This window comes from Rhea pennata, chromosome 1 (genome assembly GCF_028389875.1).
Source record: "Rhea pennata isolate bPtePen1 chromosome 1, bPtePen1.pri, whole genome shotgun sequence".
NCBI lineage: Eukaryota > Metazoa > Chordata > Aves > Rheiformes > Rheidae > Rhea > Rhea pennata.
Window position 1 is genome coordinate 116,618,487 of NC_084663.1, and position 22,206 is coordinate 116,640,692.

The 22,206-nt window shown below is 39.5% G+C and overlaps 1 protein-coding gene across 2 annotated transcripts in view; it reads right to left on the reverse strand.

The window, feature by feature from the left end:
- URB1 (URB1 ribosome biogenesis homolog) overlaps nucleotides 1-19,160 on the reverse strand; it is a 57,831-nt gene extending 38,671 nt beyond the window's left edge. For both annotated transcript variants that reach the window (XM_062598315.1, XM_062598325.1), the window contains exons 1-13: nucleotides 19,013-19,160; nucleotides 18,401-18,540; nucleotides 16,866-17,017; nucleotides 15,673-15,805; nucleotides 13,378-13,474; nucleotides 11,893-11,978; nucleotides 9,397-9,522; nucleotides 7,224-7,354; nucleotides 5,881-6,076; nucleotides 4,615-4,752; nucleotides 4,084-4,257; nucleotides 3,287-3,434; nucleotides 1,372-1,494 (exon numbers count right to left, since the gene is read on the reverse strand). In XM_062598315.1, coding sequence (XP_062454299.1) covers nucleotides 1,372-1,494; nucleotides 3,287-3,434; nucleotides 4,084-4,257; nucleotides 4,615-4,752; nucleotides 5,881-6,076; nucleotides 7,224-7,354; nucleotides 9,397-9,522; nucleotides 11,893-11,978; nucleotides 13,378-13,474; nucleotides 15,673-15,805; nucleotides 16,866-17,017; nucleotides 18,401-18,540; nucleotides 19,013-19,148 — 1,780 coding nt within the window. In that variant the 5' untranslated portion in view covers nucleotides 19,149-19,160. The remainder of the gene's footprint in view (nucleotides 1-1,371; nucleotides 1,495-3,286; nucleotides 3,435-4,083; nucleotides 4,258-4,614; nucleotides 4,753-5,880; nucleotides 6,077-7,223; nucleotides 7,355-9,396; nucleotides 9,523-11,892; nucleotides 11,979-13,377; nucleotides 13,475-15,672; nucleotides 15,806-16,865; nucleotides 17,018-18,400; nucleotides 18,541-19,012) is intronic.
- Nucleotides 19,161-22,206: the final 3,046 nt, after the last annotated feature.

Consider the following 22,206-nt stretch of genomic DNA (forward strand, 5'->3'; position numbering starts at 1 on the left):
TCCTATATAAAAAAAAAAAAATGTATCATTTGTAGCTAAGAAAAGTTTGCAAAGTTTGACCTAGATGAAGGGACAGAACGCACCCTCAGTAAGTTTGCTAATGATACAAAACTGACACCAGAGGACTGTGCTGCCTTTCACAAGGAACTCAACAGGCTGGAGAGATAGGCAGAGGAGGATCTCATGAGGTTCAGTAAAGGCAAGCGCAGAGTCCTGCACCTCAGAGGAATAACCCCATGCACCCATGCAGTACAGGCTGGGGGCTGACGTGCTGCAAAGCAGCTCCGTGGAGAAGGACCTGTGGATTCTGGTGGGCAAGCCAACCAATGTGCCCAAGACCACCAATGGTATCCTGAGGTGCATTAGGAAGAGCGTTGCCAGCAGGTCGAGGGAGGTGATCCTGCCTCTCTACTCAGCCCTGGGGAGTCCTCATCTCGAGTACTGTGTGCAGTTCTGGGCTCCCCAGTACAAGAGAGACATGGAGCTACTGCAGAGAGTCCAGTGTAGGGCTACGAAGATGATCAGAGGGCTGGAGCACCTGCCCTATGAGGAAAGGCTGCGAGAGCTGGGGCTGTTTAGCCTGGAAAAGAAGCGGGCTGAGGGGAGATCATATCAGTATGTATAAATATCTGAAGGGAGGGTGTTACGAGGATGGGGCCACACTCTTCTCAGTGGTGTCCAGAGACAGGACGAGAGGCAACAGGCACAAACTGAAACACAAGAAGTTCTGTCTAAATATGAGGAAAAAATTGTTTACTGCAAGGGTGACTGAGCACTGGAACAGGTTGCCCAGAGAGCTTGTGGAGTCTCCACACTTGGTGATGTTCAAATGTCATCTGGACAGGGTGTCCTGGGCAACATGCTCTTAGTGACCTTGCTTGAGCAAGTGTGAGTGGACTAAATGATATTCCCAGATGTCTTCCAACCTCAACTATTCTGTGATTTTGTGAAATAACTTCCTTATAATGGATTACTGACATAGGAATTCCTACAGGAATTTTGGACCCATATTCTCATTAAGAATTGGATATATGTCTTCCTCAGAAACATTAGAATTAAAACCCCATAGAGGAAAATATTTTGCAAGAATATCACCACACACCAAAAGGAAGACTGCAATGCAACCTTCATCTTGCAACAAGAGTGAGCATCACAGAACAGCTATGGAATTTGAGAGGAGAGAGTGCCAGAGCAATGCACAAACAGCAATAATAAATGGCAATCCAATGAAGAAACTAAAATAAGTTACTTTTCAAAAACTGTTCTTTCTCTATCTATGCAGTAAATAAATAGTGGTAGTAAACGTTCTGCTGGGGACTTTGCAAATAGTCAGTAAAAGCAGTGAAGATAATAGAAATACCTATAACATACCTTTAAGCAGTTTGCTAAAATCAAAGTTGCTCCGTGCTACTAAGTGGGGCACAACCTTCTGATAAAGGCATATGACCTGAAGTAGCGCAGCTTTCAGAAAGAGTGTTTCGGCATCATCTGAACCTAAGCAAAAAAAAAAAAAAAAAAAAAAAAAGTGTTGACATACCTAGTTTCTCCTTCCTTTATACCAAGAAAGCACAGTGCAGCATCTACATTATCCAACATGAGAATTATTGACTACATTTCCAATAGACTTGCCTCTGAACTGATCAGTTATCTTCCTGACTAACAAAATAATGGGAAGAAAAAAATCATTACAGAATTCCCAGTTTCCTCCCCTAGTATTACTGTCTGAATACTTTCAAAACTAAATCATCTTACTCGGTGCTTAAATTGGCAGTTGCCGTTTTAAATTTGATTGTAAAGTGCTTACATATATAAAGATAACTTCAATATTTTGATACCCATTAGAAGAATCCAATCAGTCCCACTGCTGTTCAATTTAAGGTTGAACAACAGAAAAAAAGTGAGAGAAAGGATATGGTCAGGATGCTGACTTTGGAAGACTGTATTTTTAGCCAATGCCAGGTAGGTTTGACTGTGGGAAGTACAAAAGACGGTACACTAATATATTACTAATTTATCAGATAAAAGTTTTTTTCTTTCTCTTCTCATAATTAATACTTTTAAAATGTGAACTCCTGGGAGGAGGAAGCCAACAAAAATCTGTATGAGAGAAATGCCATCCCTAGCTAAGGCAGCCACTTATTTCTAAGGAAAAGCCATTTCAGCAGCCAAATACTCTTTTAGTTTATGACGTGAGGACACATAAAAGCCACTTGTTATCCAGTCTCTAATGAAAGGAAACAAAATAAGTGAAGGATAGCCAATTTTTTTTTACACCTATTTTTTTCCTGCTAACTGGGTCTGCCTCAGGGAGCCATGAAAAACTGGATGGATGCCATGCATAAACTTTGTCACTCTTTGCCAGTCTCAGCTTCCATTAAAAAAACCTCTCTAGATGTCATACTGCAAATAAACCTGTAAAAGGTGAGCTGAGGGCAACTGATACAGTATTATCACCCCTAGCGTGCAGAGAAACTATAGTAGTAGCTTTTTAAGAGATGAACTACTTAATTGGTCTCAGCAGGCACCCTACCAATTAAGATCCTTTAGGATGTCAGTGTTGACAGCTTATTTTGCTGCATGAGGCCATACACAGAAGGACACATGCTCATGATCCCTCTGCTCCAGGATGTCCCAGGTGGAGTGTGCCCTGTGAAGGGCATGATGCTTGTTTTAAGATCATCTTCAGTCAATAAGTAAAACATTGCAGCCTGCTAGCTAAGCTATGGAGAGTGCTAACAGTTCCAGCTCCCTGCAAGGGGACTATGAAGGTATGTCCTTTGGGAGGGACACTGTTTAATTTTTGTGAAAGTACAACTGAACTCTTCACTCCACACCTCTCCTCCTCTTCCAACAACATTTCCACCTCTGTGCTACAGCAACACAAGCAGTTGGGTAACCACAGTAGCTAACAGGCTCACAAAATGATCTCATGGAAAATCTTGACTGAGAGGGAAGAAAAAACTTCAAAGGAAGAAAAAAACAAAACTCAGTTATTTTTCAGACAGGTCAGTTTCCCTGCCCGTTTTATTCTGTGGCTGCAAAATGCTTGTACTAGCATACGAGCAGCAGGGTCAGCAGAAAAGTCAGACCACATAACTTCTTAGTAGCAATGCCAGCTTATTTGCCAATTCTCACTGCCCAAAGAACAGAACAAAGCAAAGCTGAATATAAATGCTAGGAGTGATATCTGAGCTCTGCTGAAATTAACTACCTAGCATGGGGAGGACAATTTCACAACACTCATCCACACAAAGTAAGAAGGGATAACTCCATCTGTTTTGCTTACCATGTGGTTCAGCAACTTCTGCTAATTCAGTCACTGCCTTCACAGTGATAGTGCTTTCCTTTTTCTCCTCTTGTCCATCATGATGTTCTCTCTCTTGCTTCAGAAGCGACTGCCAGACAGCTACTATATTGTTCATGTCTGGTAAAAGCTAAAGGCAAAAAGAGTAAATCAAAACAAATCTCCTGTGCTAAAGAAAGCCAATCTGCTTCAACAAATCAATGATAGGATTTGCTGCTCTTCAGAAAGTCTGCAATTGATCTTGGAAGCAATCTGAAAAAGATCTGAAATCAAGTAGTTTAATTCAGATCTGTAGAACATAAATACTGGAAAAGAGAATTCTATTGAAAAAGTTACCTGCTAAATATTTAAACTTTCTTTTTTTTTTTTTTTTTTTCCTCCCATCTTCACAGTAAATTTTGAGTCCAGGTTCTAGCTTGCCTAGTAGCTTATAGATCTGGATGAACTCTGCTAGCTATAGTTTACCTAAGAGGAGAATTTCCTCCTGAAGCTACTCTTGGAATTTAATAGTTACATTTGCAGCACAATAGCTGTCAATGTTACAAGCTTGTCCAATAACAAAATGTCATTAGCATTTCCATTGACCATCTTCATTAGACAATGTGATCTACTACCACAACAGTTGTTAACATCTTGTAAGTCCCCTACCCCTTTCAAATGGCACTTCATCTACTGGTGGTTCCCAAGCTGCAAACAACTGGGCAGAAAGTGCAGCACAGGTGTAGTTATCTGCCAGATAATGACTCAGTCTATGTCCTGACTCTCTTTTTACTTCATACCTTGCTGATGGCTTCTCTGTAGAGTTGTACAAATTCCTGCATCATTGACAATGTGTAGATTTCTGACTTTTGCCAAATTTCTTCATTCAAACAGTACTCAATATTCTTCAAGGCTCTTCTCAGAACTGTTGATATAAGGGACAGGATGCTGTGCTTCACTACTTTGCTGGGTAACTAAGAGAGGTAAGTAAAATTAATGACGCTTCAGTGCTTCTTAAGATTTATACACAATCCATATGCTGAACATATATTAAAATTCACAAATAAGTTATTTACTTCCTAAAGCTTGCCTTGCAGGAAAAGAATCTGCAAGTTTGTGATTTCCAGCCCAAACTACTGGAAGAACAGGTTTGTGACTGGCTCTTGGAAGCACTATCAATAGGATTTAATTCATGTTTCAGTGCTCCCCTGTACTAGCTTTATGCTGGGATAGACAATATAAAACGTAAGTAATCAACTTAAGAAGCTTCTTGGACGATCACACACCTAAACAGTACTAATGAGGGCAGAAAAATTACATATTGTTCTTACATTTAGTCCTTGGGTGAACATTACTTTATTGCACACTGCAGGGACGGTTGTTACCATCACCATAGAAAGCAGCCTTGGAAGAGGAATAAACTCTGTAGTCTTAAAAGAATTGGAAATCTCTGGTTGAGCTTCATATATCTGAAATAAAAACAACAGCTCAATAAAAATTGACACAATTCTGCAAATAACGGCTTCTTCTGGGGAGCATTTTGTAAAAGAGCTTCTATTCGTCAGAAGTAGTAAAAACAGTACTAAATATCAATTTCAATGTAGGAATGCTACAGAGCATCCCCCAAATTCCTATTCAATTTTCTAGTGGAGCTGCTATGCTGCTTCATCTTGAAAACCAAGATGATCAACAGGAGGTTTCCTACTGCTTCTTATGCCAATTCCTTCTTTCCCATTTCAGCTAAATGTTTATACAGCCTCCTGCTCTGAGAGCAGCCTTCTACCAAATGACCTTCCCTATGTCTACTATTTTTAAGCAGCTGTGGCTCTGAACCATGCTTCATTTTCCTTAGCACTCACAGAAAACAGGATGCCATTTCTTCCTCTCTCTCTCCCCCTCCATTTACTATCTGCAACATTTAACAGTATCCTACTGCTTCTTTCCTAACATACCTACAGTAATTGATGTTGTTATTTCAGAAGCATTAAGTTCTTCCTGTTTAGCTCAGTTAAACCTCAATCACCTAACTTCTCCACTGCTGAACTGGTTTGTTTTTAAGACCATTATTTTTTGAAATACAGTGCCTGTCTGCCCTTTTAGTGATTTCAATAAACTCTCTAAAACAGCAGTGTGCATTTACAGCTTAGAACACAATATATCTTCAGATACAGAGGAATGTGTCTTATCTACCACCCCAGCTGACATCAGCTTAGTTCCCCTGAAATCAATGAACTCTTGTCACTTGTCACTAGCAAGACCCAGGCTAAGATCACAAACTCAAAATTAGTTTACATCTAACATGGCTACACCGCAAGCTGGCTAGGCCCATGTGGCTTTGGTCAGTACCCAAAAGTAGTAAATTTTACACAGCAATGGCAGAACTTGTAATGCATTGCAATAGCTGTCTGTAAACAACTGGAACCAAAGGCAGGCTCCCCATCTACTACCAAGTTCTTTTGTTTAATAGCTTTTCTCTAGGGCAGGAATGTTTGATTTACCATCAGTCCTATTATGATTAATAACTAAAATTACTTCAGTTGGGGGGGAGAATATTAGAATTTCTGTGGAGTAGAGCCGTGCATCATTCATACTATTACCTTTTTTAGTAACTTGATATTGTCCATCCAAGCCGACTTCAGTCTAGGAACAAAGGAATACTGGGTGTCCTTAAAGTACCTGTTCAGTAAATCTGGGCACACTTTAAGAATATTCACCACAAGGTCAGCTACCATTTCATCTTCTGTTGCAGTTTTTAAACCAAGCAGAAAGCGCAGAAGCACCACATTTCCTCCTCTGTTGAAGATGAGAAATATACTTTAAAATCTCTACTTGGATATTTTACATGTGATGTTAACTCTACGACTCTAAATTGATATTGCAATGCAAAAGGTTGCATCTCTTCTAACTGTTACCAGGGTAAATCCAAGACCTCTCACACTGCTGCCATAATTTCCTGAGTTTATACCAAGGAGAGTAAGAACTTAATTTAGCTGCAAGTTTTCTGCATGACAAATAATAATTAAAAGGGAACATTCTGAACAATGTTCAAAAATATTCTAAAACAAACTTCACACAGCTAAAACATAGAATTACAGCTTAATATTACACAGGGAAGTTATTTTCTGTGGTCTTTCTGTCTCATTCTCCCGCATGTCTCTAAACAAAGTGAGAACACTGCCAGCCTCAGAACAATACCAGTTAAAATTTTGCTCAAAGCAAGAAACATCCTGTTCCAGTACCACTCAGTACTAGTACCTCGTACTACCACCTAATGTCTTCATTGCCCAGCTGATGAAGCATAAGATCACCTTAAGAGAATCCCTCCATGAAATTACAAGAGTTAAAATTTTTACCCATCAGTCATAATTTGAGTGTATACACATTTTAACTGGTTAGCCAATGGAAACTGTATGGCCAATAGATTTATCCAGATTAGGTGTTCTGGCATTACAAAAATCAATGGTGAATTTCTACCAAAATCTGGGATAAATTGTAGTTCTACAAAATGTAAATTAGGCTGGATACTTAATGGCAGCCTGGATTACATTACAGCTTTCTTTTTTATGCTCATATTAAAAATCTCTGATCCAAAGATCACACCTTAAAATAACAGATGTGGTGTCTATTTAGTCATTCATGGGGATGGCTCAGAGGAAGAAGGTAACTACTGCCTCTAAGCCCCTATGAATAGGGCAGAGCACTCTGCCTACTAGAGTAGAGAGACATAAGGAGACCTAATAGCTTGATCTTCGGAAGTTAAAATAGAAGAAATACAAAAAGAAATTTAATCAATGTATTTCTCTTCTGCCACAACTCTTTGAGATAGAAGCAGAACTGACTGAGTAAAGTTACTTGCAAAAGCCTGGAAGGGCAAACAAGATGCCTGGAAAGGTTTCTTTTGTTTTTAGCGCAAACCTAGCAGAGGTGATTGGCAGCTTACCTGCCAGAAGTTCCAAGACTTGGATCATAGAAAGTTATGCCGTGTTTTAGAGAGCAGCAGAGATCCATTAAGAAATTATGAACAAGTTCTCGTACGATGACCTTTCCCACCTCTTCAGAACCTTGAGTTACCTATAAAACCCAAAAGAAATCAGAAAGACATATGATTTTCAATATCACATAAGAAAATCTTACATCAATTTCACTTTTCTCTAAATTTTATGAAATTGAATTCTTTTATACTATATTATATATATATATATATATATATATATATATATGGGAAAGGTATGCTGCAGATTTAACAGGGCTTCATCAGACAGATGAGATATTTCAAAGTGTGTGTTTACTTATGTGTTAGTGCAAGATACAGAAAGCTCAGAGCTGCTTATGACCAAACTTAGTATCTACCCATTTATTAGTATATCTGGTGTAGCACTGTGTTAACATGTCTATTTTGTCTTTAGACCAAAGCCAGAATATATATATATATAAAATTCTTTTATACAGAAATGCCAGAAGATAGTTTGGCTTTTGTTCAGATTAGCACAGTGAATCTCAGTTTTTGTATTAAACACATAAAATATTACAATACTTTGTTTCAAAGAAAGCAAACTCTGCCCCCCTTCCCCAAATTCAGGTATGTGTTTACTATCAATAAGGCATTACTGATCTAGAGCTTTTTGGTAAGAACCCAGCTAGATCAAGACAGAGAAAAGTGAAGCTAAAGAAAATTAGTGATGTAAAATTTACACAAATTGAAGCAAGGTCATCCTGGGACTTCAAAGACTAGGATCTAAAATCAAATCTGACATGTCTAACTTTCAACCTTACAGCCCAGATTCAGAGCAAGAAAGTTCAGAAAGAAAAGAAAAGAAAAAAAGATCACCGTATCCTTTACCACAAAGCATGTGAAACAAAGATAGTATTTTCTTTGGGTCGATCTGGCAGAAGATGGAACAACTTCAATACAGGGCATGAAAAACAGATTGCTAACAATGCACTGAATATGCCAGCATTTCAGCAAAAGTGAGTGAGGCATGAATGCTATCGCAGACATGATACAAAAATGGAAGAAGGGACCAAAATATCAAGCAAAAATGGAGAAAAAAAAATAAAAAATTTAATCCAGGTTATGTTCACCTTTTACATCCAACACAATTCCTATGAACGAAAAGTCCCTTGGCGATTTTTGTTGGGAAACCATGAAAAATATGGCTTAAAAGGACTCCATGGAATTAAAAGAATTTAAAAATACTCCAAACTGAAACGCATGTTTATGAATGAGGTTATAGATTTGCAGAGCTCGAAACAGTCTCCTGCCAGAAACAGATCTCCAAGAGGTGTTTACAGTATCTCAGAACTGGAATGACACAGCCATAAACATCCAGTTGAGGAAGTAAAAGAAGGCAGTTCTTCATGAAGAACAGTTGGGCTTCTAAAAAGTAAGGGCTAATCAATGCAAAAATCCAGTGGAAATACAGGAAGATGTTCCACTGCTTTGCATCAGGCTTAGAACCATGCTGCAGATGTTCCCACAATCAAGATGGAAAAGAAAGGATTACAATAAAACAACAACAAAAGTAACCTACTTATGAAGAGTAGATGGCAAAATACCTTCAGCAGAAACAGTCCACTACTAACACACACCAGCTCTGAGGCCCTGATTCTTGCCTCATCTATAACTTCAGGATTGTAATTTCATGGACTAGTAGAATCAAGAACAGATCAATCCTTAGAAACACAGAAAATCTCTCAGACTACGCAAACTTAAAATGCTCGCCACCATCTTGGGGATTTAGCTCTTATAGCAGATCAGTCTGTAGGATGGAAATGGAGCATGTGGTAAGGACACTGCTCCCATCATATTCTCCTATAGAGAGACAAATGTGACCAGGCAGGAGATTATGGTACTTCCATCAAGACCCTCATTTCTCCTTAACAGATGAGCACTAGAGTTCAGGCAATCAGGGAGGGGAAACAATCCCTCCTCCTCAAATGGCAAGAAGTAACAGAAAGTCAAGGTTTCTTTTTAAGTAGTCTCTGCAGAGCCCTCTTCTTGAACTCCTCAATTACTCTAGCCTCAGATGAGCTGTTCCAAAAACTGTGGGCTGCAGAAGAAAGAAAAAAAAGAGAAAAAGGACTGCGAGTTACAAAGAAGCAAGTTACCAGACCTTGAAATCCTCAGTGCTGACATCAGTAATCCCATTCCAACGGTAAAGAGAAGCTATGTGATTCAACACTTCTGCAGTAAAAAAACGCACTTTCTGGGTCTTCGTGATACTTTTATTTTGAACCACCTGAAAACAATGAGACAAAAACCCTTCTACTTATTGCGGGTCAGCACAAAACAGAAAACAACGGTATATCAGCACTACGCTTCACTTCCGTACACACATAGCTCCCTCTCCTCACTACAGCAGACAGAAGTTCATGCCTGTTTTCCAGCAGGTCTTTCTTATGCTCATGTTCCCTCTTGAGCTGGTTGAAGTCATGGGAATCTGAACCAATTTCTGCAAACACTGCATGTGCTGAACAAGACAGACTCTCAGCTTGGACTACAGAGCATACAGCATATTAAAGGTAGCACAACCACAAAAATTTCAGACAAGTATTCCAGAACCTGCTGGTAAAGATGGTGGAAATTGCTAAATATAGAACCTGGGGGGAAACATGATCCTATTAACTAAGCTGGCAAAAGCTGATAATCAAATGAATCAGCAAACAGGTGGAACAGGTGTTTCTGTGACAACCAGAAATGCTACATATATATATATATAAAGCCTGTGGGACAGAATCTCACTCACAACTCCAATAATATATCTATATCTTTTTAGAACAATGAGTTTTGGTTAAGCAGAATGTGAACAGATGTGGGTTTTTTATATGCAGGTCAAAAGAATTTGGAAGCGTTACAGATGAAATTTTTAGAACATATCTTTTATAAAAACCAAATTTTCCAGATTCATGATCAAAAATTACTAGCCACAACACAAAAATGACAGTGTAACCAAAAAGCCAGTGTGAATATAATACTAACATTGCAAAAGTGAGCACTGAAAAACAAAGCAATTCCACCAATGTTTTTTCTCCTACAGTGTTTCCTGTTCTCATTTTTCTAAATTCAGATTTTCTTTACTGAGGAAGCTGAGGAAGTCATGTAATAATGTTATAGTTTCATCAATTCACAAAATTCATGTTCATAATATACTAGATGATATAGGATTCCTATGTGGGAAAACCTTAATTTAGAAAACAAAGTTTCAAGATTCATTTTACATTTCAATACTACTTTTTCTTCCCCTTCTTTTAAGCTTATTGCAATTAAAAAAAAAAGAAAGAAAGAAAGAAAAAGAATATTTTTGGCCTAAGATTGTCAGTTGAGAAAAGCCTGGGTCTGAAACAAGTTCTTCAAATTACATCCACTTTATAATTTGAAATTATTTCTTCCTCATTCTTTCAATTGGTCATTCTTCATTCTTTTAATTGGTGCACAGCTTGTGCAACGTTGCTACAATAATTCAAAACAGATTCAAAAAATCATGGACACTGGAACTAAAAAACATTCAGAAAAACATTTTGATAGAAATAAGTACAAACCATTGGTGCAGTTTTTGTGCTTGAAGCAGCAGCAAGCCAGTGCTTCAGAATGAAAGAGGCATAGCCATGTTCAGAAGCTAAAGAACAAATCACAGAAAAGGCAGACAGAGACCGAATCAACTCCACTGCCTTTCAGCAATTCTTGCCTTCAGACTTTCTGTCTTAACCCTGCTATACCACAAATCTCATCTATTATGAAAGAACCACAAAAAAACTCCTTCAAAGAGGAGCAGACTTACCTCTCCAACCGTACTTGTTGATGGCAGGTAGAATGAACCCTTTCCTTCTTACTACAACTTTTCTGGAAGACTTTTTTTTCATTGAGATAGCAATATTGTAATAGAACTTCCCCTTTCCTTTACCCATCAAGAAACACTTCTGACTGCATTTATCTCCTGCAAGAGGACTGACAGTCCTAAACATAAGCAAGTCCAAGGACCAGCTAAACAGGACCACAGGACGTGGCCAAGACTGGTTGTGAGGCAGTACTGCACACCCTTCAACTGCAAGTAGGTAACTCCTGGAAACCCATTTCAAGCAGGAGCCCCCATACTAAAAGCATACAAAATTCTCTTGCTTGCAGAAGTTAGACTGTGTGTTCATTACCTACCTCAGAGCTAACAGATCTAGGACCTCTCCAGTTCAACCCGGAGTGCACACATCAAAAGGCCTATTGTCACCAAAAGCAACAAAAAGACTCCCATCTTTTCGACCTTCAGGTTCAGAACTGATGCAATCACAACACGAGACAATAGGAATGTGTTGGACACCACATACTAAAGATGAGCTGAAATTAGCATCCAAGTACAAGCAATGCAATGATTTCATTTAAGAGTGGGCATTAGAAAAACATTACAACCTGTGTCTTGAAACAGTTTTTAGCCAAGCTATCAACCACAAATAAATATCATCAGCAATGGAAACACTGACAAACTTTCACCAGCAGCACAGTGTCAACGTCTTTAAAAGCTGCATATTTTATGAGAAACTACAGCAAAGCCGTTTGCAACAGCAAAGCCATTTGCAGCAGCAAAGGAAAAAGCCAAAGCCATTTCAAAGGCATATTGTACCTTAGTTTTCAACGCGGAAAGTAGAAGATTGACAGTAGATACTTTGTCTTCCTTTATTCCAGAACGAAGAATATCTGGAATGAAATCTAAGAACACGTTTCAAATATTATGTGAAGATGTGAAAGCTATTTTCACACTGAAGTGCTTCAGGGAATTCATACCCGTTTTCTCTTCAATGTCATATTATTTACCTTGCTGTTATATTTAAAGATGAACCAAAAGGATGCAATCTGAGTTCAGAAGGATGATGTGTCTGTAACTACAATGATGAACGAGTAATGCTGCCAAACCTACTCTCACTGTAACTAGCTAATTTGCCAACTCAGTTATTAACATCTATTGCAACAGCACCTGTCAACTTCAAACGTATTTCAGGTCCCACTCTGCTAAGCGGCATTTAAACTTGAAGTAAATGACTATCCTTCCTTGAAGGGCTTACAACTGTTTCACTGCATGTTTTCAAAATGTTTTGGAAGTGTAACCCCCAGCTGTAAGCATGGCCTTGTGGCGCACCTATATATCCGAAAGTTGGAGCACTTCAGGTTTTCTAGGTCAGGATAATGAAAACCAGCTGTGCTGACTGGGCCCACGTGTACACTGTCATTACCTTTTATGAAAGAACTGAACTATTGCCAGCAATTAAAGGAAGTTAGCAGTTCTCAGAGTAGCATAAACAATAAAAGTCAATAATAATGGCCCATTCTCACTTCCTCATCATGGGAGAAATGAATTGCTGTCAACTAGCAGGGCTTTAAGTACTTATTCTTTTGTATTCTTCAATGACCTGAGGAAGGGTCAAAATTTACAAGCTGAGAAACATCACCAGTCAATTCCCAATCACTGAAGTCAACAAAAGTTTGACATTAACTTTAGCAAATAAGGAATTTAATATTCAACCAAGTGTATATAAGATCTGACTTGCAGGATCCTCTTCTTTGTCAGGTTAACTCCATTTTCTAGGGACACACGATTGTAACATACTCTTGTACAGTACTCCCATGTAATGCCTCCGTAAAAGATGCAAATGAAATTCCATTGGTCTTTTGAATCAGGCACAAAAAAAAACCTAAGGGACTAATGGGAGCTGGCCAGTCCTTCTGCATGAGGACGGAAGGAGAACTAAAGTATGTAGTCTTTAACACTTCTTTTAAATTTTTTTTCAAAGCAACATGTCTACTATTATTGTATCATGAACAAGTTTGGAGGCCATGAAATTTTTTCTGCTTACTGAAGGGCTTTCTATTTTTTGCAATGCTTTTGCAGACAGCAAATGTTATTCTTTAGCAGAAAAGGCAAACACTGAAATATTTAAGAATTCTAAAGCTTCTGTTGAAAAGTGCTTATTAGTTCTGTTTAACTGGTTCACATTTTGAATTAGCTTATATTTACCATCATCTTTAAAAGATTCTGCCTTTAATATATATATATATATACATATATATGTACATATATATATATATACACACACACAAGAAACTGAAGTACCTTTTAATTCCAGCACTTGTACTAAGATTGCATTGTCACCAGCAATTAAAAAGGAGACAGCAAACTGAATGTAGGCCATACGGACATCGGGTCTTCCCTGAAGGAAAGAGAAAAGGCACTACTAGCATACAGACTGTACACAACACAAAATTACCATTGTAAACAGACATATTAAACAACTTCCACAGGCATGTTACATATAATCATGTACAGATTTTTTTTCCTCTAAATGTGCAATATATCTACACCATATTCCTTTGAAAATCAGATCATAGTTTATTAATCTTAACATCAAATTGCAAGGTATCTTAGTTCACTCATTTCTCAGTAGCTGAGCTAGGCTATAAATTAAAAGGAAGAAAATGTCAACAGTTTCATGCCAAAATCCGTGTATACAAATCACTGACCTTAACTTCTGCAGTGGTACAGTACATTGGTCAATTCAAAAAAATGCTCAAGAATGGGAATGTCAAGTGCTGCTGCAATTTCTTATTACACAGACTTCCAGAGCACTGCCAGTATAGAGGAGCCCAGACACTCACTGCCATCTTCGGGTTGCAGTGCATCACACCTTTCTTCAGCTATCACTGCTTATGGAGCTACCTGGACCATGCAACTGAGAAATCCCTTCTTTGAAGGGCTGACTTTTAGCCTATTTTATGAAACTACAAATTAAGGCATACTGTAGCCAATGAAACCTTTGCTTGGAAGAGGATTGTGGGCAATGAATATGATTCATAATATATTGGTATTTATTGCGGAAAATTAAATTGTATATAAAAAATTATCCCAAAATAGTACTGGCAAGACTAAACATAAGGCAAAGGTGACTTGTTAAAGGGTTGAAAGAAAAGATAAAGAGACAGGAATTAGATTTTGCAGTAACTTTGGACTTGATCTTTTTGTATTAAAAATTCAGCTCTGACAGTCACTTGTGATATGGTCATTTTAGTGAAAACTAGGCAAAAGCAGGACCTTCAGTCAGTGTTTGATACTCTTTCTCTTGTATCCAACTTACTTGCATATCTAATAAGCTTGTGGTCAAAAGACTCCCTTAAATTTAGCCCTTAAATTTAAGGGGTACTGACAAAGATTGCTTCTGCAGCAAGGTCAAAAAAAATGAAATTCCCTGAATTATATATATATATATATATTGGGGGAGGGCAGGGAGAGGAAGAGAGAGAAGGAGAGAGAGACCAAGTAGAAGACAACAGAACAGAACAAACATCTTTCTCCCAAAAATCACCTTTAACAAACTCATTTGTCACCACAGCTGGCATAAACTCAACATTAATGTATATCTTTATTCTGCAAGTCATCTTTAAATAACTCAGCATATTATATCTTTTCTCTGTTTTCACACTACAAGAAGCTTAATGGATTCTGACTAAAAATGAGAAACAATGCATCAGCCTTGAAAATGATAGTGGATTTAATAAATACATATTTAGAATGAAGTATAAACATTTGCTAAGAATAATCAGGGGTGACCTTAGCTAACAGGAAGAAAGCAAGAAATTTTCATTTTGGAAAAAGAGGAGTGGCTTTTTCTACTCATATATTTTCCGTAAGAAGTTCTGCCAAGAGAGTTTTAAACTCCGATTATATTTTCAAAAGCAATAATTCAGAGCATACTAGTACTAAATAAAACCTCTCTCTATTGAAACACCTGCAGAACATTCACTTATTTCAGTGTGACCAAACTGCAATCTGTGCATTGGAATGAATGAAAGCTGAATTCTTCACATAATCACTAAACAGTTTTTAGAAATTCAGCATCACCTTCATTCAGTTTGAAACATAAAAAGGACTGCCAACTAGCCCATGGAAACCATATCATTTATATTTCCCCCACAGCTTATTAGAAACAGACATGGTCACTTGATGTTACACAGTAACTCTACAAAGCAACATAAAAATACAGTTGTCCTGAGGAGCTTTGCACTCTGACAGGATGAGAAGAATTAGCACAGTTTGGAAAATGAAACAAGCTGTACTTTGGGGATGCAGGCCAGGTCTCCCACTATTGCAGTCACTCAGAAATATCCCCTGGGGATTTCCTATGTGAGCAGATGGGAAGCCCCTTGTACCACAGATCAGTTCTGCTGCCACTCAGGAACAGAGACATTTCAACCTGACACAGGACAGGAAGGAAGAGTGAACAAGTTCCTGCAGATGAAAATGCAGCAAAGACACTTTGGCAACAGCTTAGATTTAAATATTTAGCAGAAGAATACTGATGGAGCAAAGGCATAGCATTTCATAGCACCCCTGTGGAAAACCACTTAAATTTACCTTCTTATCTCTTTTTTTCACTAATCCAGGCAGAAGTTTATTATTGAAATCAAAATGGCTATACACATCCCTTGCTGAATCTGGCCCCTGGGCCACCATTGCTGACAACAGGGTAAGGCATACTCGGCTTATCCTAAAATGAGAAGCAGAGGAAAACACGTAGTTTATTTCCAGAATGACAGTTATGCAAACAACCCTTGCAAGAGATTAAAACATGAAGATCAACAACTTTCCTGTGAAAGAAATTATCCAATTCTACCTTCCTTACTCATCCTCAACTTTAGGGCTCTCAGGCATCAAGCAGTTTTCTGAGTCGGTCTCAACATGAGAAATTAGCAGAGCAATCAGGCAAGTATCCCTGGTTGTACACAGCTGTGGCTGCAGTTGATAGCAGCTTTGGTTGAACACGTAACCAATCATTTCAGTGACCAGCACAAAACGAATTCAGGCCAAATACAAGTAAGAGCAAAGCTCCTTGACAGTGAAATAATGTGTAATCAGCCTACTTTTACAAATATACTTCACGGACTGAGGCCCCAGTCCTCAAACACTTAACACACTTTGATTAACTTTACTGCCATAAACAGGTCCATAGGACCTATAGTTGAAACTTAGCTTAAGGACATGCATAGCGCAGGCCACATTAAGATTGCATTGTTTTTGTTTTGTCTGAATGATTTTTTTTTTTCAGTTGAAGTATGCAGCACAGGAGCCATGTCTTTGTCATTGAACTAAATCCTAAAATCCACACTGAGCTTTGATTCTAGCTCAATACTCAGTTCTTGTTCACTGACCTCTGTGGGAATTTGCCTGAAAAAATTAAGGCTACTGGGAAGGAGGGGAGAGGAAGAAAGGAAAAGGCAATGTATATTTATATTCTTCTCCAAAATTCACCTGTAGTGAGAGGCTGGATAATGATTTATAAAACAAGAAAAGTGCCAAAAACAAAGAACTCCCAACTTCAGTGGGAGTTTGTCATTTAGTTCAATAGAAACATAACAGGGCCATCAAGTACGAATTTGCAGACCTCCCTCATCTGAATAGCCATTACCCATTCAGAGTTTTGGAACCTGTCCATCATGTTTCAGTCGTGGAAAATTCTGTAAGAAAGCATTATGTCTGAAGCAGAGATCCCATTCAGATATATCACCATAATAAGAGAGATTCTCTGCAACAGCATGCAGAAGGCTTACCTGTGATTTTCAGAATACAACGCAGCATAGACCAATCTCATGTAGGTATGAATCAACTTCTTGACTATGTTCATGCCCACAACAGAAAAATGGGAGAGGTCACTTGCTGTTCTCAATAAGATGGCTTCCAGAGCTTGAAAGATTAATAGTATCTGTACAATTCAGAAATACATCTCATTTTATTTATTAACTCCAAATATCAGATATAGCAGAGCGAACAGTAACAAGCTTCATTAAAAAAAGAGTAAACCTAATAGAAGAGGAAAGCTTCCAAATATGAAGATAAAGTTAACCTGTGAATTCTCTCCCAAATTAACGCTTCCTGTTCTACAGGGTTACTTCGAGGAGTGCTTCTTCAACAATGACCCTACACATACATTATACAGAAGACTAAGAGACCTCCAGAAGGGCAGCTGAGTCCTCTTTCTTTTCAGTTGCCAAACTGATGAAATGCAGTAGTAGGGAGGGCTATCATTCTCAGCTAGAAACTCAGGCCTCTGTGCTAGTTGAAGATGTCCACAATCCTGGACAAATAAACTAAATGAAAAAAGGGCCCTGCTTCATAAGTGACTTGAGACCTACTGCATACATTTGATTTATCTACATACATACAACAGCCATTACTGGGGATGCAAAAACTGAATGTAATGCAAATCTTAGCACAGGCTGACAGATTCTGAAGTCCCTTTTCAATCTGAAGGCCAAGGCTTAGGTCACTTTGAGACGATGCTGTAAGCCAGAGATGTTAGCAAGCGCATAAGGAAACATGCTGGGAAAAGAGTATCCGAGCCAACCATGTGGTTCCAATGTTGTACTGCAGTTCTAGCTGAAATCAGCACCCACACAGCACTGGGACACTATTTATTACAATTATTTTCTTTATCAATAAATGAATCTTATAGAAAGTATTTGAACATGACACAAATTGTTATTATATAGACAAAAATGATAATGTAAAGCAAACACTCATAAGTGGAGGTTAAAGAAGATGCTATCAAATTTTATGTTGTAAGTAAACTTTACTTAAATTAATAATGCCGCCACAAAATATTTTTTGTGAGAATAATTTTTTATTTCTTTAATTTACTCATCATATTTTGAGAAGGAAGGAATTGTGTCCACCTCAGATCAGAAAAACAATGTCAACTTTACCAGTGGCTTCTTAAAAATACTGATGTTTCAATGAAATATCCAATTATCTAAAAATGACTATTTTTACTAGACTGATTTTTGATTTATATAACTATATTTCTGCTTCTTATTTTATAAGTGGTCTTTTGATAACATATAAAGAGCCTTAACAGCTTGATTTTAGCAGGTCTACTTGTCATGCGTATCACCAAATACTGACACATCCCTGCATTTGAAATGACACTTCCCACTTGACCAAATGCCTCTACCACTGTAACTTGCAGTAAAAAGCTATACTGAATTCCCAGAATTATTTACGCTACAGAGAGTTTATATCACAGTTCATTTCCCAGACAGTGCACACTATGCCAGTGATTAAAGCAGAATACCCACAAACAACTTACTTCACTTTCAGGCTTTCTTTCTCCATCCAGAAGTTTGAAAATTTCAGCACACTCCACTGAAATTTTTATGTATCCCTCCACGACATCATATACTTCAGCAGACGGTAACGTCTTAGCTATAGAAACAAATGTTTCTAGACCTGCAATAGGAGAGTTTTATCTGAAGAATACTTCGCACATGATATACAAAAGTAAGGGCACTTCGCAGATGAGTCAGGACCAGCACGTGGGGCACTCTGTATGGAGTATGGGATATGTGGCCTGCAACGGCCCAAACCTTAAGGAAGCAACCTGTGCCACGGCACAAAAATAATTAACTGTATTATACTGCTTCTTGAGACAGTAGCTCAAGTCCGCGGCTCCTTGGGGAGCCGACTCAGCCCCTGCTCTGCCGGCAGAGCCACGAGAGCACGTTTTTACCTCAGGTACCCTCCCCCGCCACCACCGGCGCCTGACACAAGCACACCCGCGTACCGCACGGCGAGCGGCAAAGGCGACGGCCGGCCCCGCACGGCGGCAAAGGGCACGCAACGGCCGCCCGCGCGCCAGCGGCCGCCCGCATGCCAACGGCCGCCCGCGCGCCGGCGGCCGCCGGCCCCGCTGCCCCCTCACCCTTCACGGCAGACGCGGGGTCCCGCAGCAGGGCCTTGAAGCGGGCGCCGCTGAACTCCCCCTCCTCGCCGCGGGCTCGCTTAGCCGCCGCCACCGGAGGGCCGGGCGCGGGCTGCCCGCGCCGCTTGGCCGCCATGGCGCTGCCTCCGGGCCCGGAAGCGGCGGCGCCTCGGCAGGAAGCGGCGGCGGCAGCGGGGGCGGGCGGCCCCGCTGCCCCGCGGCCCCGGCCCGGCGAAGGGGGAGGCGGGCAGCGGCGCTGCGGCGGGCGCAGCCGCTTCCTTCGCGGGCCTGCGCGCCTCTCCGGACGGGGCCTCCGAGCCCTTGCTGCGGCGCGGGCGGGCGCGGCCGCTTTGCTAGGGCCTTCCTGTAGCAGGTATCTTCCTGGCCTTTCTGCGCCTCCTGCTGCCTCTGCTCCCGCCTGCGGCCTGGGGCTCGTTCAGAGCCCCGTCCTCTCGCAGCTCTGCCTGTGCTGCCCTCGCACAAAAAACGCGCTAGCCTTTGCTGGTGAGACTGCGCCTGTCGTTGCCCTCCCGACCCTTGTCGTGCATTTCCGCTGATGCCTCGCTGTCAGAAGCAGCCCTGTGCGACTAGTTATCGCTTGTCATACAGCCACCTCGTTCAGCTCCAGCAGGGCACTCTGTCCCGTAGGGCAAATAGCAAAGATACTACATATGTGCGTGTGTGTGTGTCTGTGCGTGCATAAAGACATTAGCTATACTTTGCATGATACACATATGCATTTGTTAGTGCTTGTAAGCACAACCACTGCTCAAGCTGAGAAAAGAGTGTTCGAGATAATTACATCTTTCTGTCTTCCCCCTTCTTTTTCAGGATACTTTGGTCTCCTTGTCTGAAATGCAGCCACAGTTGTGACTGGTACAGTTGAACTGTGAAAGTTTTGGGGACGGGGCTGCTGAAAGCAGATATCCAGGGCACTGTAGCAGTCTGTCTACCATCACTGCTCCTAAGACCAAGGAGGTTTTTGTCCTTGCTGGTGTCACCGTTTCATTGAACTGAAGCTGAACTGAGGAGACAGGAACTCTGGAGTGGAAGGGAGAAGCACAGGGTGTCAGGAAGCAGGGAAATGAGAGAGCTTCCTGAGATGCTAGTGAAAAGTTTGTCATTTGCAAAAACAATAATCGTAAGCTGATTGCCAATTAGCAGGCTTGTTCTTACTACATTTTCAGACTTACGTTGTTAAAATACCTTTGGTAAACACTAACAATTACAAATATATAATAATGAGACATTGTACCAGTGCACTGGTAGAGACTGTCAGTCTGTGAAACATACTATTCAAGGTGACCAGATTTGTTTTTCTATAGACATAAACTGAAACCAGAGCTTTGGTTTTGCTTTTAATAAAAGCATGGCTATTCCAGGAAAAAATGTAGTAATATGGAGGAATAAAAAAAATCTTGTTCCAGTAAACTGTTAGATCTTAAACATTAATAGTTGAAAGAGTAGTAGGAAATCAAGGAGACTGTCAAATGATGTCAATAAGAGAAAAAGAAAATCAATTTACAGTTCTATCCAAAGTTGACTATTTTTCTTATTTACAAGTATCAAATAAAAGCAACATTTATAGTTTTTATGTTTTTCAATACATAATTAATGCTGTTAAAAAAAAGGTAGGCCAGAAGAGGGCAACATTAACAGCCATTCTAAGATTTAGAGTGGACAAATGCTTTAATATTGATAGAAGATGCTGCAATGTTTTGAGAACAAGCAGTAAAATAAAATGAGAGAATGTGAAGTAAGGAGATGCAAAAAGTTAAAAGAAGAAGAGAGCATTGGACTGGGAAAAGAGGTAACATGAAAGAAAATATGAATTGTTAGACACTAGATACAACAAGGGTTTTTTAAAATTAACTTAGAAAAAGGTTCAGAAAGCATCTTAGTGCTGCTTGTTATGTAATACTCCATTCAAACTCTGCTCATCATTTATGATATTTTCAGAGATCTTTAAATTTTGACTCAGTAGATTTCAGCTATTTTTTTCTGCTTGTTTTTGGTAATAGTTTCTTTTGGAATTCAGCATAGTATAGCAATCTCTGTGAAGGGACAGATTGCTCAATTCTTCCATAAAACATTAATGATGAGTTGTTCTGGATGGTGAGAATCATTTATTTCACCTTAGAGTTTTATTCTAATTGAATTGAAGGTATGCAGACATAAAAAATACATTTGCAATTCTGGAAATCTTTGAGGATACATGACGTAGAAGATAGCTTCTTCTCAAGAAGGGATTGTTGGGTTTTTGTTTGTTTGTTTTTTGAGGGGATGAAAGGAAGGCCAGAGCTGATATAATGGGGAAAAATATTTAACACATTTTTTAGAAGGCTCAAAGCATACATACTGGAAATATCTTCCAAGTGAAAGCCACAGTTGTCAGACTGACAAGCCTGATCACTATCCTTACACCATAATCCATAGAATATCTAGTACAAAAAATATCACTGTAAAATGCTAGCAAAAGTACCTTTAATTTCAGCTTTAAATTCAGTTATTCTCCCCCTCGTTGCCTGAGTAGCTGTTACAGGCTTTGACGAAGCAAGACCCAGTTAACTGTTAGTTTCATTTCAAACATTATTTCCATCTTCTTGCCTTACCTTGAACCTGTGTTCTTTTCTTTCTCTATCACATGTATGACAATTTTTCTCCCTCAGTCTGTTTTTTAGTAGGCTCCATTTGTGGAGGCCCATTCAGAAAATGAGATTTCAGGCTAAGACCAAGTTCCTCTTTTCCATTGTACCTGCAGGTTCAACAAATGTAAGCAGTGAATGAGTCAAGTATTAATTTCTAAACTGTCTCAGCTTTCAGTAAATTGAAATAGTTTCCTGTGATTCTTGCCAGATGAACACATCCAGGATACATATTACCCCTTTGGCATTTGCTGGCCAGAAAAGGAATTCCCAATTCCTCCCCACAAGAGCATGAACCTTAGCTCTAGTCCTGGTTCAACAAATAGTTCCAGATACAGAATTAACCAGGCCAAGTGACCCTTTCCTGCCTCTGCCCTACCTCAGAAGCCTTTACTGGCTTGAACAGTATTTCTAGTAACAATCCAATCTTAGCGCTGCAGTCCTGACTAATCTGCCTTTGCCTCCTCAACTTTAAGATTATTCCTAGCACTAGGATCCTGACCTATGCAATCCTGAAGACAAGATCTATTTCGGTAGGTTAGGCCGGTT